Source organism: Mya arenaria, chromosome 8 (genome assembly GCF_026914265.1).
Source record: "Mya arenaria isolate MELC-2E11 chromosome 8, ASM2691426v1".
Taxonomy (NCBI): Eukaryota; Metazoa; Mollusca; class Bivalvia; order Myida; family Myidae; genus Mya; species Mya arenaria.
In genome coordinates, this window is record NC_069129.1 from 36,319,972 (window position 1) to 36,335,265 (window position 15,294).

At 36.6% G+C, this 15,294-nt stretch overlaps 1 protein-coding gene across 2 annotated transcripts in view; it reads right to left on the reverse strand.

Annotated features, from left to right (window-relative positions):
- Positions 1 to 13,101, reverse strand: part of LOC128242104 (alpha-tocopherol transfer protein-like) — a 38,349-nt gene extending 25,248 nt beyond the window's left edge. The window contains exon 1 of one of the 2 annotated variants that reach the window (XM_052959146.1): positions 12,789 to 13,101. In XM_052959146.1, coding sequence (XP_052815106.1) covers positions 12,789 to 12,794 — 6 coding nt within the window. In that variant the 5' untranslated portion in view covers positions 12,795 to 13,101. Of the gene's footprint in view, positions 1 to 1,648; positions 1,767 to 12,788 lie in introns of those variants that run through there. The other variant, XM_052959147.1, reaches the window with a different exon arrangement.
- Positions 13,102 to 15,294: the final 2,193 nt, after the last annotated feature.

Below are 15,294 nucleotides of genomic sequence, written 5' to 3' on the forward strand. Positions count from 1 at the left end.
CTCTACGATACATTAACAAGCATCGGCACGTTGACTCCCTCAACGATACATTAACAGGCAATACAAACACGCAACATGCTTGAAACTTTTTTTTTTGCCATTAAAAAGGTTTTTTTGTTCGTATATTCAGTCAACCTGCAGTTAAGTTATTAAAGTGCATATATGGTGTACCACAAGCGGAATCAGGGTGCACATCTGGAGCGCGCATCCCATTTCATATCACATCATATCAGTATTATAGACAAGCGTGCATGTTTTACTTACAAAAAATGCAGCATTTAAAACTCATAACACCAACACCACTTTTACAGCCTAAATATTCCTGTAGGGGTGTCAAACTGCGCCCTCTTACTTCAAATCCTCTTTCACCGCCCCGAAACAAATTCATATCGACGATCTGATTCGATCTATATTTAATGTCAATGATACTCGTTTCACGTCACCACTCAATATGTACCCAATTCATCAAATATTAATTTTATGAATGACCTAACGTCGCAAAAATACGCCCGTCAAGTTTTGGTGGTAAATGGTTGTACATTAGACAAATGTAGAGAGCGGACAGTTTAAACACATTTTTTTTCTAATTCAAGGGTCAAGACTCTGGAGCGACAGAGGAGACATGGCTGGCTATCGAACCTGACCGAGACATTCTGCCCATACACATTCTGACAAAATTTGGAGATGATTGGAAAAATGCTTCTTAAGGTATTGATCGGTAAATACAGATTTTAGGTTAATTCTATAATTCAAGGGCAATAACTCTCGAGTGACTAAATCGATATGGCTGGTTATCGAACCTGTCTTAGATATAATGTCAATAGTCATTTTGAACAAATTTGGTAATTATTGGATAAATGCTTTGACAGTGACCGACTTTAGGTAATTTCTATAATCGAAGGACGATAACTCTCAAATGACTCGATCGATATGGCTGGTTATCGAACTTGTCTGATTATGCCCATAGACATTCTGACCAAATTTTGGTGATGACTGGAAAACAGCTTCTAATGTTATTGATCGGACACTACCGATATTAGGTTATTTCTATATTTGAAGGGCGATAACTCCGAGTGATATGGCTGGTTATCGAACTTGTCCAAGATATAATGCCCATACACAATTTGACTTAATATGGTAATGATTGGACAATTGCTTCTAAAGTTATTGATCGGACAACATACTGGACGCCGCCCGCTATCCCAACCGTATACGCCGCATGTGAAACTATAATTATGTCCCGTTCTATGAGCAGGCGTATAAAATGTGAGGAAATAAAAAAAAAACATGAGGCTGAAAGGCATTTCGAATTTGATACGCATTTCGTTGGTATCTTGCCCCAATCAGGGCATTTAGTTTAGGGCGAGGCGTGTTCACCCTGATGTTAGTGTTATCAGCTAAGTGCAAAACCATTTCACTCGTTTACTGATTTAGTATCATGGTATGTATACAATAAATACCATGCTGATTAACTAGATAAAGATTAAGATCAACCAAAATTATTTTCGTACATAAAAGGTAAAAGATATAACATTTGAAACATCTCATGTAAATGTTTTATTCTTCTTCGTTGTTTTTTGTAAAATTTACTACTTTAATCCGATCTTATGAATACATGATAAAATAATGATATTAAGTTGAATTTTACCTTATCTTTAAAATAATTTCCAATTCAAACGAAGGCGATTGCCTTTTTTCACTTTGTTACAATCCTGACAAACCTAAGATAATAACGGTCCGTAATAACGCCAGTCATTTAAAGTGAACTATCATGAAACACAAGTGATTGCATATGCAAATTAATGTTATTAATAGTGTGTGGGCATGGAACATAACATAACTTATACATAATGAAGCATGAACGCATCAAACATTGTTTGCTAGAACTGTTTCCAAGACAAGTTAGCATTTCGAACTCAATGACCCTTGGTGTTCTTTTAAAGAATTCTGCATCAAATTGACATTACCCGGAAAATGTTGAACCTCTCAAGAAACCGTGTACATAGCTCTTGAATTGGTCGGCTAATCGATTATCGTGTTCTCATCGACACTTCCTGGGTAGTTGCACGTAATGTCATTGGAAGGTCAATTAAGTACAACAGCTGTGTAAAGCCCGACTGGTGCTCATAGGCAGGGAATGGTGCTCATAGACAGGGATTGGGGCTCATAGACAGAGAATGGGGCTCATACGCAGGGGATGGTGCTCATAGGCAGGGAATGGGGCTCATAGAGAGGGAATGGTGCTCATAGGCAGGGGATGGTGTTCATTGACAGGGGATGGTGCTCATAGGCGGAGGATGGTGCTCATAGTTAGGGGATGGAGCTCATAGGCAGGGGATGGTGCTCATAGACAGGGAATGGGGCTCATAGGCAGGGGATGGTGCTCATAGACAGGGAATGGGGCTCATAGGCAGGGAATGATGCTGATAGACAGGGAATGGGGCTCATAGGCAGGGGATGGTGCTCATAGTTAGGGGATGGAGCTCATAGGCAGGGGATGGTGCTCTTAGACAGGGAATGGGGCTCATAGGCAGGGGATGGTGCTCATAGGCAGGGGATGGTGCTCATAGGCAGGGATTGGGGCTCATAGGCAGGGGATGGTGCTCATAGGCAGGGGATGGGGCTCATAGGCAGGGATTGGGGCTCATAGGCAGGGGATGGTGCTCATAGGCAGGGATTGGGGCTCATAGGCAGGGATTGGGGCTCATAGGCAGGGGATGGTGCTCATAGGCACGGACTGGTGCTCATAGGCAGTGATTGGTGCTCAAACGCAGGGGATGGGGCTCATAGGCAGGGGATGGTGCTCATAAGCAGGGGATGGTGTTCACAGGCAGGGACTGGGGTTCACAGGCAGAAGATGGTGCTTATAGGCAGGTGGTGGTGCTCATAGGCAGGGGATGGCGTTCATTGGCAGGGGATGGTGCTCATAGACAGGGAATGGTGCTCATAGACAGGGAATGGGGCTCATAGGCAGGGGATGGTGCTCATAGGCAGGGACTGGGGCTCATAGGCAGGGGATGGTGCTCATGGACAGGGGCTGTTGCTCATAGGCAGGGGATGATGCAGATAGGCAGGGGATGGTGCAGATAGGCAGGGGGTGGGGCTCATAGGCAGGGGTAGGTGCAGATAGTCAGGGGATGGTGAAGAACGGATTTATCGTAATATCGTTATATGTTTCGTTGCATCATTTTGATTTATCACGTAGAATATTTAAAGGGGACCTTGTCCGGTTTTTTCATGTATTCAAATACAAAAAAAATAAAAATAACCAAATACAAAACTTTTCTAAAGAAATTTATAAAACATACCAAAATTGATGAGTTCAGATAATAATTGATTTATAAACAAACAAATAAAAATAAAGGATTTCTTTATGCGAGTAAACGCTTTCAACTAACCACTATTTGTTTATGCATTTCTACATATAAACAAAATGAACTCGCCAAAGTCGCCTTTGAAAATAAACATTTTGAAGAAAATTATTACCATATCAATTTCACGTTTCTCTCTTTTTTAAAGATTTTTACAGCAGTTTTTGTCGTAGAAAGAAATAAGCAAAAGTTCACAGAGTAGATATTATTTCATAATGTTTTAAAGTATAACGAACGATTAAAACATGCACTGTGTGCAAAAAAACTGAGGTAAAATATGATCCTTCAACGAAAGTCAACATTTTTGTACTAAAAAGATCGGCGTCTTGAAGGTGAAGAAAATTGGACCTAGGAATAACGTACTTCGTCTCATGGTTAATGGCATTATAAATAAAGGTTACTTAATTTCAAACTGGACTGTACTGAAGGTTAACCTGGAAGTCTTAAATAGAGATATCAATGTCAACTCTTTCTGATATAATGACTGATATATACTACTTCGTGTCAGCACATGGTAACAGATATCAGAACATATCGCTCCTGTTAACAAGTAGATAGAGTTAAAGAATGTCTTGGTTTCCCTTACCAAAGGCGATATACGCTGAACATATTATATACAAATGGTACGGTATATCAATGATTCATACCTGAAGCACAGGTGGCAGCATCAGGTATATATCTTGGTGTTTGTATACGTAGTTATAGTATTATATCGAAAACAATGTTCGCCATATCTGACTAATACTGCCGCCGGTGAGCTGAAGCAGTCCACATCAAAACATGTACTATTCAAAGCATGTTTCATAGTTCATCTAAGTCTCATCAATACATATACATTTTAAGATGAAATAACTAAACAAGATACTGCCACAAAAGTCGTGTGAGTTAACGCAACTAGACAATTAATCGTGTTTCGTAAAGCGTGTTTTAACTTTTTAATCAACACAATACTTCACATAACCAATATAATACAGCTAAAATATCCCCTATCATTATTCTCTTGCTATCTGGTATGGATTGTAGTAACGTTGATGGATATATCCAGAGGCATGCTACAATAATGCTAACCGTTCATTAACGATACATAAAGGGGCATTACTCAAAACCATTTAACAATAACCTGGAGTGTTTGCTACACATATACACATTACCATCGGAAAGGCGTGTACTAAGTGTCATGCTTTCCAAAAACAATCACGGTTTTATTATGGCAAAGATTAGAAAGTGTTTGGACGATGCCAACGCCTGCAGCTCACGAAGAAGAACCCAACGCTATGTCAATACCTCGAACCTCCAGATTTCTTTTACACATATTACCTTCAGAACATTCATGGTGATATATATGATGAAATGGTTTAGATTTCATTTAAAAACGCTAATACCTATGTGCAGGACTGCGCGTGGCGAGTTTTTGTTTATCGCCCTTTCCGGAAACCCCGCCAACACGAAATGGCAGAAAACAGCCACCATGCATAGTGCATATATGTCAAACAAAGACAGGTTATATTTATATTAACCTTCTGTAATAAAATGCTCATTGAAAGTTTTAGTTTATAGATGGCATTTCGACAAACTATTTAGAACGTAACCGACTTTTGGACAGTTCTAAAGTTTAGGATTGCAGGAAATAATAAATATCTTCCATATGTATTTGTTATACAATTTTTTTCTTTGAAAAAGATTGCGTTTGGAGATATGCAATATATTTCATGTTATTAATGTTTGCATATTCGAGGCGTCAGACGTAAAGATATGTGGTGCATGTACCGATGAGTCAGATGTAAAGATATGTGATTAAGGTATCAAGACGACAGATGTAAAGTTATTTGATGAATGTACCGAGTAGTCAGATGTTAATACATGTGATGAATGTACCGAGGAATCAGATGAAAAGTTTTGTGATGAATGTACCGAGTAGTCAGATGTTAATATATGTGATGCATGTACCGAAGAGTCAGATGTAAAGATATGTGATGAATGTACCGAGTAGTCAGATGTAAAGATATATGATGAATGTACCGAGGAGTCAGATGTAAAGATATGTGATGCATGTACCGAGGAGTCAGATGTTAAGATATGTGATGAATGTACCGAGTAGTCAGATGTAAATATATGCGATGAATGTACCGAGTAGTCAGATTTAAAGATATGTAATGAATGTACCGAGGAGACAGATGTAAATATATGTGATGCATGTACCGAGGAGTCAGATTTAAAGATATGTGGTGCATGTACCGAGGAGACAGATGTAAAGATATATGATGCATGTACCGAGGAGTCAGATGTAAAGATATGTGATGAATGTACCGAGGAGTCAGATGTACAGATATGTGATGCATGTACGAAGAGACAGATGTAAAGATATGTGATGCATATATATGTGATGAATGTACCGAGTAGTCAGATGTTCATATATATGTGATGCATGTTCCGAAGAGTCAGATGTAAAGATATGTGATGAATGTACCGAGTAGTCAGATGTAAAGATATATGATGAATGTACCGAGGAGTCAGATGTAAAGATATGTGATGCATGTACCAAGGAGTCAGATGTTAAGATATGTGATGAATGTACCGAGTAGTCAGATGTAAATATATGTGATGAATGAACTGAGGAGTCAGATGTAAAGATATGTGATGAATGTACCGAGGAGTCAGATGTAAAGATATGTGATGAATGTACCGAGGAGTCAGATGTTAAGATATGTGATGAATGTACCGAGGAGTCAGATGTAAAGATATGTGATGAATGTACCGAGGAGTCAGATGATAAGATATATAATGAATGTACCGAGGAGTCAGATGTAAAGATATTTATATGTGATGAATGAACCGAGGAGTCAGATGTAGAGATATGTGATGAATGTACCGAGGAGTCAGATGATAAGATATATAATGAATGTACCGAGGAGTCAGATGATAAGATATATGATGAATGTATCGAGAAGTCAGATGTAAATATATATGATGCATGTACCGAGAAGTCAGGTCTAAATATATATGATGCATGTACCGAGAAGTCAGATGTAGAGATATATAATGAATGTACCGAGGAGTCAGATGATAAGATATATAATGAATGTACCGAGGAGTCAGATGTAAAGATATATGGTGCATGTACCGAGGAGTCAGATGTAAAGATATGTGATGGATGTACAGAGGTGTCAGATGTAAATATATGTAATGAATGTCCCGAGGAGGCAAATGTAAATTTATGTGATGCATGTACCGATGAGTCAGATGTTAAGTATGTGATGAATGTACCGAATAGCCATAGGTAAAGATATATGATGCATGTACCGAGTAGTCAGATGTAAAGATATGTGATGAATGTACCGAGGAGTCAGATGTGAAGATATATGATGAATGTACCGAGGAGTCAGATGTAAAGATATGTGATGCATGTAACGAGGAGTCAGATGTACAGATATGTGATGCATGTACGAAGAGACAGATGTAAAGAAATATGATGAATGTACCGAGGAGTCAGATGTAAAGATATATGATGCATGTACCGAGAAGTCAGATGTAAATATATATGATGCATGTACCGAGAAGTCAGATGTAAATATAAATGATGCATGTACCGATTAGTCAGGTGTAAAGATATGTGATGAATGTACCGAGGAGTCAGATGTAAAGATATGTGATGAATGTACGAAGAGACAGATGTAAAGAAATATGATGAATGTACCGAGGAGTCAGATGTAAAGATATGTGATGAATGTACCGAGGAGTCAGATGAAAAGATAAATGATGCATGTACCGAGAAGTCAGATGTAAATATATGTGATGAATGTACCGAGGAGTCAGATGTAAAGATATATGATGCATGTACCGAAAAGTCAGATGTAAATATATGTGAAGAATGTACCGAGGAGACATATGTAAAGATATGTGATGAATGTACCGAGGAGTCAAATGTAAAGATATGTGATGAATGTACCGAGGAGTCAGATGTAAAGATATGTGATGAATGTACAGAGGAGTCAGATGATAAGATATATAATGAATGTACCGAGGAGTCAGATGTAAAGATATTTATATGTGATGAATGAACCGAGGAGTCAGATGTAGAGATATGTGATGAATGTACCGAGTAGTCAGATGATAGGATATATAATGAATGTACCGAGGAGTCAGATGATAAGATACATGATGCATGTACCGAGAAGTCAGATGTAAATATATATGATGCATGTACCGAGAAGTCAGATCTAAATATATATGATACATGTACCGAGAAGTCAGGTGTAAAGATATATAATGAATGTACCGAGGAGTCAGATGTAAAGATATTTATATGTGATGAATGAACCGAGAAGTCAGATGTAGAGATATGTGATGAATGAACCGAGGAGTCAGATGTAGAGATATATAATTAATGTACCGAGGAGTCAGATGATAAGATATATAATGAATGTACCGAGGAGTCAGATGATAATATATATAATGAATGTACCGAGGAGTCAGATGATAAGATATATAATGAATGTACCGAGGAGTCAGATGATAAGATATATAATGAATGTACCGAGGAGTCAGATGATAAGATATATAATGTATGTACCGAGGAGTCAGATGATAAGATATATAATGAATGTACCGAGGAGTCAGATGATAAGATATATAATGTATGTACCGAGGAGTCAGATGATAAGATATATAATGTATGTACCGAGGAGTCAGATGATAAGATATATAATGAATGTACCGAGGAGTCAGATGATAAGATATATAATGTATGTACCGAGGAGTCAGGTGATAAGATATATAATGAATGTACCGAGGAGTCAGATGTAAAGATATATAATGAATGTACCGAGGAGTCACATGATAAGATATATAATGTATATACCGAGGAGTCAGATGATAATATATATAATGTATGTACCGAGGAGTCAGATGATAAGATATATAATGAATGTGCCGAGGAGTCAGATGATAAGATATATAATGAATGTACCGAGGAGTCAGATGATAAGATATATAATGAATGTACCGAGGAGTCAGATGATAAGATTTATAATGAATGTATCAATGGATGAGAAGTAAAGGTATGTGATGAATGTATTACAATTAACACACCAAGTAAACGATCTTGCATATCGCATGCAAATAGATGTGTGTGTGTGTATATATATATATATATATATATATATATATATATATATATATATATATATATATATATATATATATATATATATATATATATATATATACACACACACACACACATCTATTTGGATACGGTATGTATACATAACACCATCCCTGATCGAAACTGCCACCTATGGTTGCATCGTGTGGTTGCATTAAAACTCCAAACGTCTCTAAATTATCAAAACTATAATTTATTTTCAAGTTTGAATCAACCATGTTCTAAGATTAAAATGTAAAAGGTGTTACATTTGACAAGTGTCTGTAAAGCTGCTTGGTGTGTATGAGTACAGCGATCACCCACTTTATCATGCATGTGCACCCACTCACCCAGTTGTGCGAGCTATATACGGCGCACAGGCAAACATGTATATGTATTTGTTTTTGTTCAGATAGCAGCTGTCGATGTCAGTCGTCATAGAATAAGATCGCGATGTCAGCACCACAAGTGGTTAAGTAACTTCTTTTTCTGGATTTTGATAAAATTATGTCGTGAACAGGGGCTGTTTTTTGCGTGCCACGTTAATACCGCTCTCTTTATAGATTCCCCAACAGCAGGGGGTTAATGTAAGACGGTGGGCTATCATTGACGCCACATCAATTTGTTATGCGTTGAAAATGCATAACAATTTTTGTGTCTCCAATGATTGTCCGCCATGGATATGGGATAGTGGAGTTTAGTGGAGTTTAACCTCCACGCAAGGAACTGCTTGACCTGGTAATTAAGTGGTAGCAATAAAATACCACAAATGGAAATAGTAAACAATAGAGTGGTTACGAAACACAACGTACGTTTACGTTGACGTGTACGTGAAGCTGCATGTACATGCAACACTTTAAATTGAGTTTAAAACTCGTTTGCGCTCATTCACTTATAACTTGTACTTGCAGTCTCGCTGATACTCCCATCAAATCACGTTTCTCGTGCTATCGTACATTCAATTCTTGCATACCGGACGTGTGTTTCCGGTCATGTGACCAGTGCTGGAAAACCCCATCTTACATACCCCATGAAAGATGAGTCACGCGCAACAACGCACCACTTCTTATTTCATTTATTGTATGGTTTATGAAAAATATGTTATGCCATTTTAATAAAGCGCAATCAAATATATATGTTAGCAAGAGTTTTAATTAAAATTGAAAATAAATAATCGTAAAAAAACGCTATTTTTAGTTATTTAAAATAACTGCGCTCTATGACATCAGTAAACAACGTCGCACGCGCTTTTTGGTGTAATTGTTCAAAAGTTTTCTACGTCTTTTTTTCACAAATTGATAAATTTAGATATGCAAGAAAAAATATCAATCATGTTTTTCCGGTCCGGATAGAAGAATCCGACCCGAGGGCACGCTGCGTGGCCGGTAACTCGGCAAGCCTCGTTACCGGCTTACGCACGTGCCCTCGGGTCGGATTTTTCTATCCGAACCGGAAACACATGATAGATACTTATATTCCATACTGGTACAATATACACAAACCTGGATGACGTACTGCGCAAAAAGTAGCCCACATGTATAAAGAATTTTCTTGCAACCGCCCTTATAATTGAACACCTTAACATTATACGTATCACGCGAGAGTTTACTTTTGGTCCGAAACCTAAACTGCTTGTTCGTATTTACTACTTCATTAGGCATAGGGACCAGTTAGGGCTAGGATTAGGTAAGAGTTGGTCATTGCATGGCCTAAGGGCTAGTTAGGACTACTGTTAGTCAAGAGTGGGTTATTGCTAAGGCTTTAAGAGTCAGTCATTGCAAGGTTTAAGGACTATAGTTAGGGCTACGATAAGGTAAGAGTGGGACATTGTTAAGCCTAAGGGGTAGGGTTTAGTAAAATCGCTCCATTACAATGATCTGACAGAGGACAAGAGGAGTTTGTTTTCAGGGTCGATGACCATTCTTGGAAACTGTGTTGAACAAAAGAAAAGAGATATGAACAAGTTAAACACATGTTTTTTTCAAAATAATTGTACTATTAAAATTCAAAATTCAAGAACAAACATTATGTTGCTTATTGTCCTTTAGTTGTAGAAATTACAAATTTCGCTAAATCCAGCTGTTTTTATGTGTTAAAAATCAGACGATCGTACTTCCTTTTCTATAATAGAAACAATGCTAATATATAACGGCGTATAAATGAATTTTATGATGCACTTGCCTGCCAAAATTCAAAGTGGCCATATAACGAAACGTTGCAAGCTCTCGCATTACCATCGAAAATCGCTCCCCTGCGGAGTGTAAGAAATACACCCTCTTCCAAACTTCAAAACTTGGAGGTCTGACCTCGTAAAATATTTAGGAGTATAGTGGTTAATTGAATAATAAACAAAAAATAAAATAATTTTTTGTTTGCGATCGTCTGATCGGCTCACCAAATTTGCCCAGACTCATTTTTAACGTGGAGAAGTCAATGTTGTTCCCTTGATTGGTGTAATGCATTGAAAATATTTCCCAAAAATAACACACAATATGGGGTTATCATAAGATTCACCCTTTCATATAAAATGTAACAAATACGCGCACATTAGTCTGGCTTAAATAAATCATACAGAACCACTACAAATTAATGAAATATTGTCTAATATAATTGTATAACTTAACAATCATCATTGAATAACAAACAGGCAGTGAATGTATTCTGTTATTAGAAAATAATCTACATTTACAGCCAATGAACTTGCAGATCGGCAATCATTTAGTACTAGGCTTAATCATTAAGAAGTTCATCTTTCGCGGGTGTTAAAGGGTCCGCCCAATGCCATTCATTCTATACAATCCCTGCTACGCTCACCTTGCCCATTCTTGATCATTAAGATTTTAATTCATGGTATCTAACTATTTCTTAAATACCCAGACATTTTTCTCTTCTTTCCATTGCTGATTATAAGATCTTCTGTTTTCATGGTGTTTGTTTCAATTACTTTCTAAAGCCTAGTATTTAAAACGTCGCTCCTTTTTGCTTGCAGCTTTGAAATAATTGTTCAATGTCCTAACATAAAACGAAGCTCTGATTATTGATAACATCAGCATTCCTTGTATTCACAAAACCAAGGCCCAAAAATCGGGATATAGGGTTTCAGAACTTGAAAGAAATCCTTCGAGAAAGGCTTAAGAACTTCGTTAGGGGTTTTATTAAACTATTCTTTCAGTCTTTTGGTTAATCATAATATATTGCACAGGGATTCACTGAAAAGATATCAGTAAACCTTCGTAATAATATATGTATATATATAAATTTATTGACAAATATGAAATAGTGCCTTTGACGACGTTTTAATTTAATAATTGGTTTTAATTGAGACTGATGATAAGATAAATAATTTGTAAAATTTTCATATTCGCAATAAGCTGCAATGTGATATTGTTGTCACAATTATACAATGCCTTCCAAACAGGCCATGCGAATGGTTTCATGGTTATATATAATTCCATTCCCTCATAGTAATATTAATGTTGTTATTAAGAAATATTATTATAGTTGTGTTTTTCTGTTATCTTTGCATATTACCGAAGGTCGCGTGTTCTCAATTGAAAATAAAATACACTTACGATTTAATATAATTTATTTTACCACTATTAAAAGGCAACGGGGTTTGTTTTAAATGTTTTCTGACATAGCGATTTACAAATGTGCACAACCCGCAAATAAGTGAAACATTAAGATGTTGATTTTTTTACTTCAACAATAAATGTAGTACGTTAGGTGGTGTTTTGTTGAGTGAAACAAATCCAACAGACGAAACTGAGGAAGAAAGAACTAAATGCTAATTATGATTACATTATTGCCAATCATCATGAACATGTTACAGCAAATAAATGTCGTCTGGCAAGCTTTCAAGCAAACATGAAATTCAGATCAGACATTTATATCATTTAAAGCATGTTGTACAAGCTTTGATAGTTTTTGTTAATGAAAGATAACCCAAAAAAAGCTAACTGACCGTAAATTATTGTTACGACAAAATGCAGACGTCTCATCAGAAACTATAGTATTAATTATAATAATTCGTCCAGTAATTCACCGTTGTAAGTAAGCTCCATACCGAAATTGCACGTGCAGTTGAACAAACAGCATAAGTCAAAAGTATACATTTCAAAATCTGGCGATTGTCCCAAGCCTATATGGCACTGCGACACTTGAATGTGCGCTGATGTTTGTCAGAATTTAAAGTACTTTTTCAAAAACAAAAAAGAAAGAAAGAAATTAGAATAACATGTCTCAAAGTCATAAGTAATACCAATAAACTTTACCTTCATCAGCTATGGTTCAAATTACAATCCAAAGTGTTAAGATCTTCTCCACTGGAATCAGTTTATGCAATGCCAATAACGATTCAAATCACTATTACAGTAAATTGTAAAAAAACACTAACAAAACATTTATCAACTATTGAAATTAGATAAACAAAAGTCCAAAGAAAATTGCCAGTTAAAATAAAGTGGTTAAAATGTTCGTCTAATTTCAATATACAGAGGTAATTCACATCCTACTCTCTTAACTCACTGTGTCATGATTGTAATCATACTCGACTTATATAGTAGGCGACACACGAACATGCACTGGTTCACCGAGTTAACATTTCCCACTGTATTTGAACAAACTACGCGACTTCCGAGCGCCGAATCGATCCGAACTCTTCGCTTTTTGCTTTTGTTTGTTCATTACTTTATCGGATATAAAAACAACGGCTTAAGTAGAGCCATTTTAGTGCATTGCCATTGTTTTAAAACACACGAATACCCGTGTTGATACAGATAATGAAAGATCGAAAGATCGAACTCCAATCGAGGTCAACCGGTTTACCCAGTGTCCCAATACACCGAATGTGTGTATACGTGCTTGATTGTGAAATGTACTCACCGGGGTCAAAATTACTTCCGCAAACCAGGATTTGTGGACAAATATCATTCACCAGCATATGCACGGTAATATAACATCTGCTTCGTCATCTTATTAGACCATGTGGTTAATTTAATTTCTAATTCATGATGAAGTGGTATGTAAAGATCCGTTGCCAATTAACATGAAGATGCATTGAAATATGAAATATATGAAATATTTCATTTCAACTTTTGAAATTAATTGTGACAGGGGCGGATTCAGGAATTGACTTTAAAAGGGGGCGTAACTTAAGGACACAATCTTTTGACATTCGCACGTCCCGTAGAACCGAAATTTAAATGTTTAAATCCATTTGGTCGAGAAGTTTGTGGGTGCTTCCTCAAGAAAATTAGTCCGAAATGCGCATTTTGATAGTCCCAGTGGCGTAGCTACATAGTCCCAGTGGCGTAGCTACATATAGGCCTTGAAGGCCTAGGCCTACAACTTTTTTTTAAAAACGATAAAATTTGAATAAACCAAAAATGCAATAAAATCTAATAGCTGCTCGAACACGTTGAACAACTCAAAAGTTTGTTTTATTTTTAACCACAGCACACTGTTTCTTTAAACTACGTGCAGGGTGTATAACTTGATTTTTATTGTAATCATTGCAAATACAATTAAGTGTGTGTAATGTGCATATATAAATCCCCAAACTCGATTAATTATCGGGCCTACAAGTGTTTTAGGCCCTAGCTACGCCCCTGAATACTTATTATGTCCGATAGTGACATAAAAAGTATCCCCCCCCCACACACACTGAATCCTGTGTCTTTCTGGAAAAACAAATCTTTGAAATATAATGCCAGTTAAAGGTAAAAAATAATAATCATGGTTGTCAACAGACTCAATTATCATATCCGACTGGCGAATATACGAATAAAAGTAAATTAAAACAGTGTTTGTCGCAAAGATACATATGTGTACATGCATAAAGAAACATTTGGCGATTAATTTTCCCATATGTGACCTTTAAAACCATACATAAAGACATAAACTGAATCCCCGACTACTGACTGGTTTGCAGTTGAACATTCGCGAATAATCGACTGGAAATGGTCGAATATCCGACTGGCGAATATACGAATAAAAGTGAATTAAAACAGTGTTTGTCGAATCCCCAACTGTCAACTAGCAGGTAGTTGAATATTCGAATCCCCAACTGGCAACTGGTAAGTAGTTGAATATTCGAATCCCCAACTACCAACTACCAACTACCTTCCAACTTTACCGTCATAATGGCAAAATATGTTTTTTAAAAAGTGTTTCTTAGTTTTTCTAACTACTCGCCCCGGCGTCGGCGTCTGCGTCGGCGTCAGGTTAGAGATTTAGGGCAAGTTGACATTTTCAATTATAACTCCAATACCCTTCAATCAATCACTTAATACTTCAGACAGTTGTTCAGGACCATCACACGATCAGGTAACATAACTCCATGTTACCCTTAATATAAATTATTACCTTATTTGATTGTTTTCTACATTTTTCTACTTGTTAATTGCTTTTGACAGGTAAATTATTACAATACAAAGCATAACAAAGGCGTACGTCGTTGTTCGGGTGGGCCGGCGGAAGGGAGGCGTCGAACTCACCTGTGGTATCGAATAACTTTAGTTAGGCGTGTCATAAAGTGACCGAATATATATATATATTTACTTGTGAAGCCCAATTCTTGTTTTTATACTCTTTGTTATTTATGTCATCGTTTCAAAGAGTGTTATATACTTTTTAACCATTGGTGATTCTTGTAAGGATAATATCTTTTTTAAATTTTCATGTTATATTTTATATAAATAGATAAGTGAAGATATCTCCAAATCATTATTATATAATTATTGTGTTGTTTCAGATTTAGCCGAATTAATTCTCTCGACA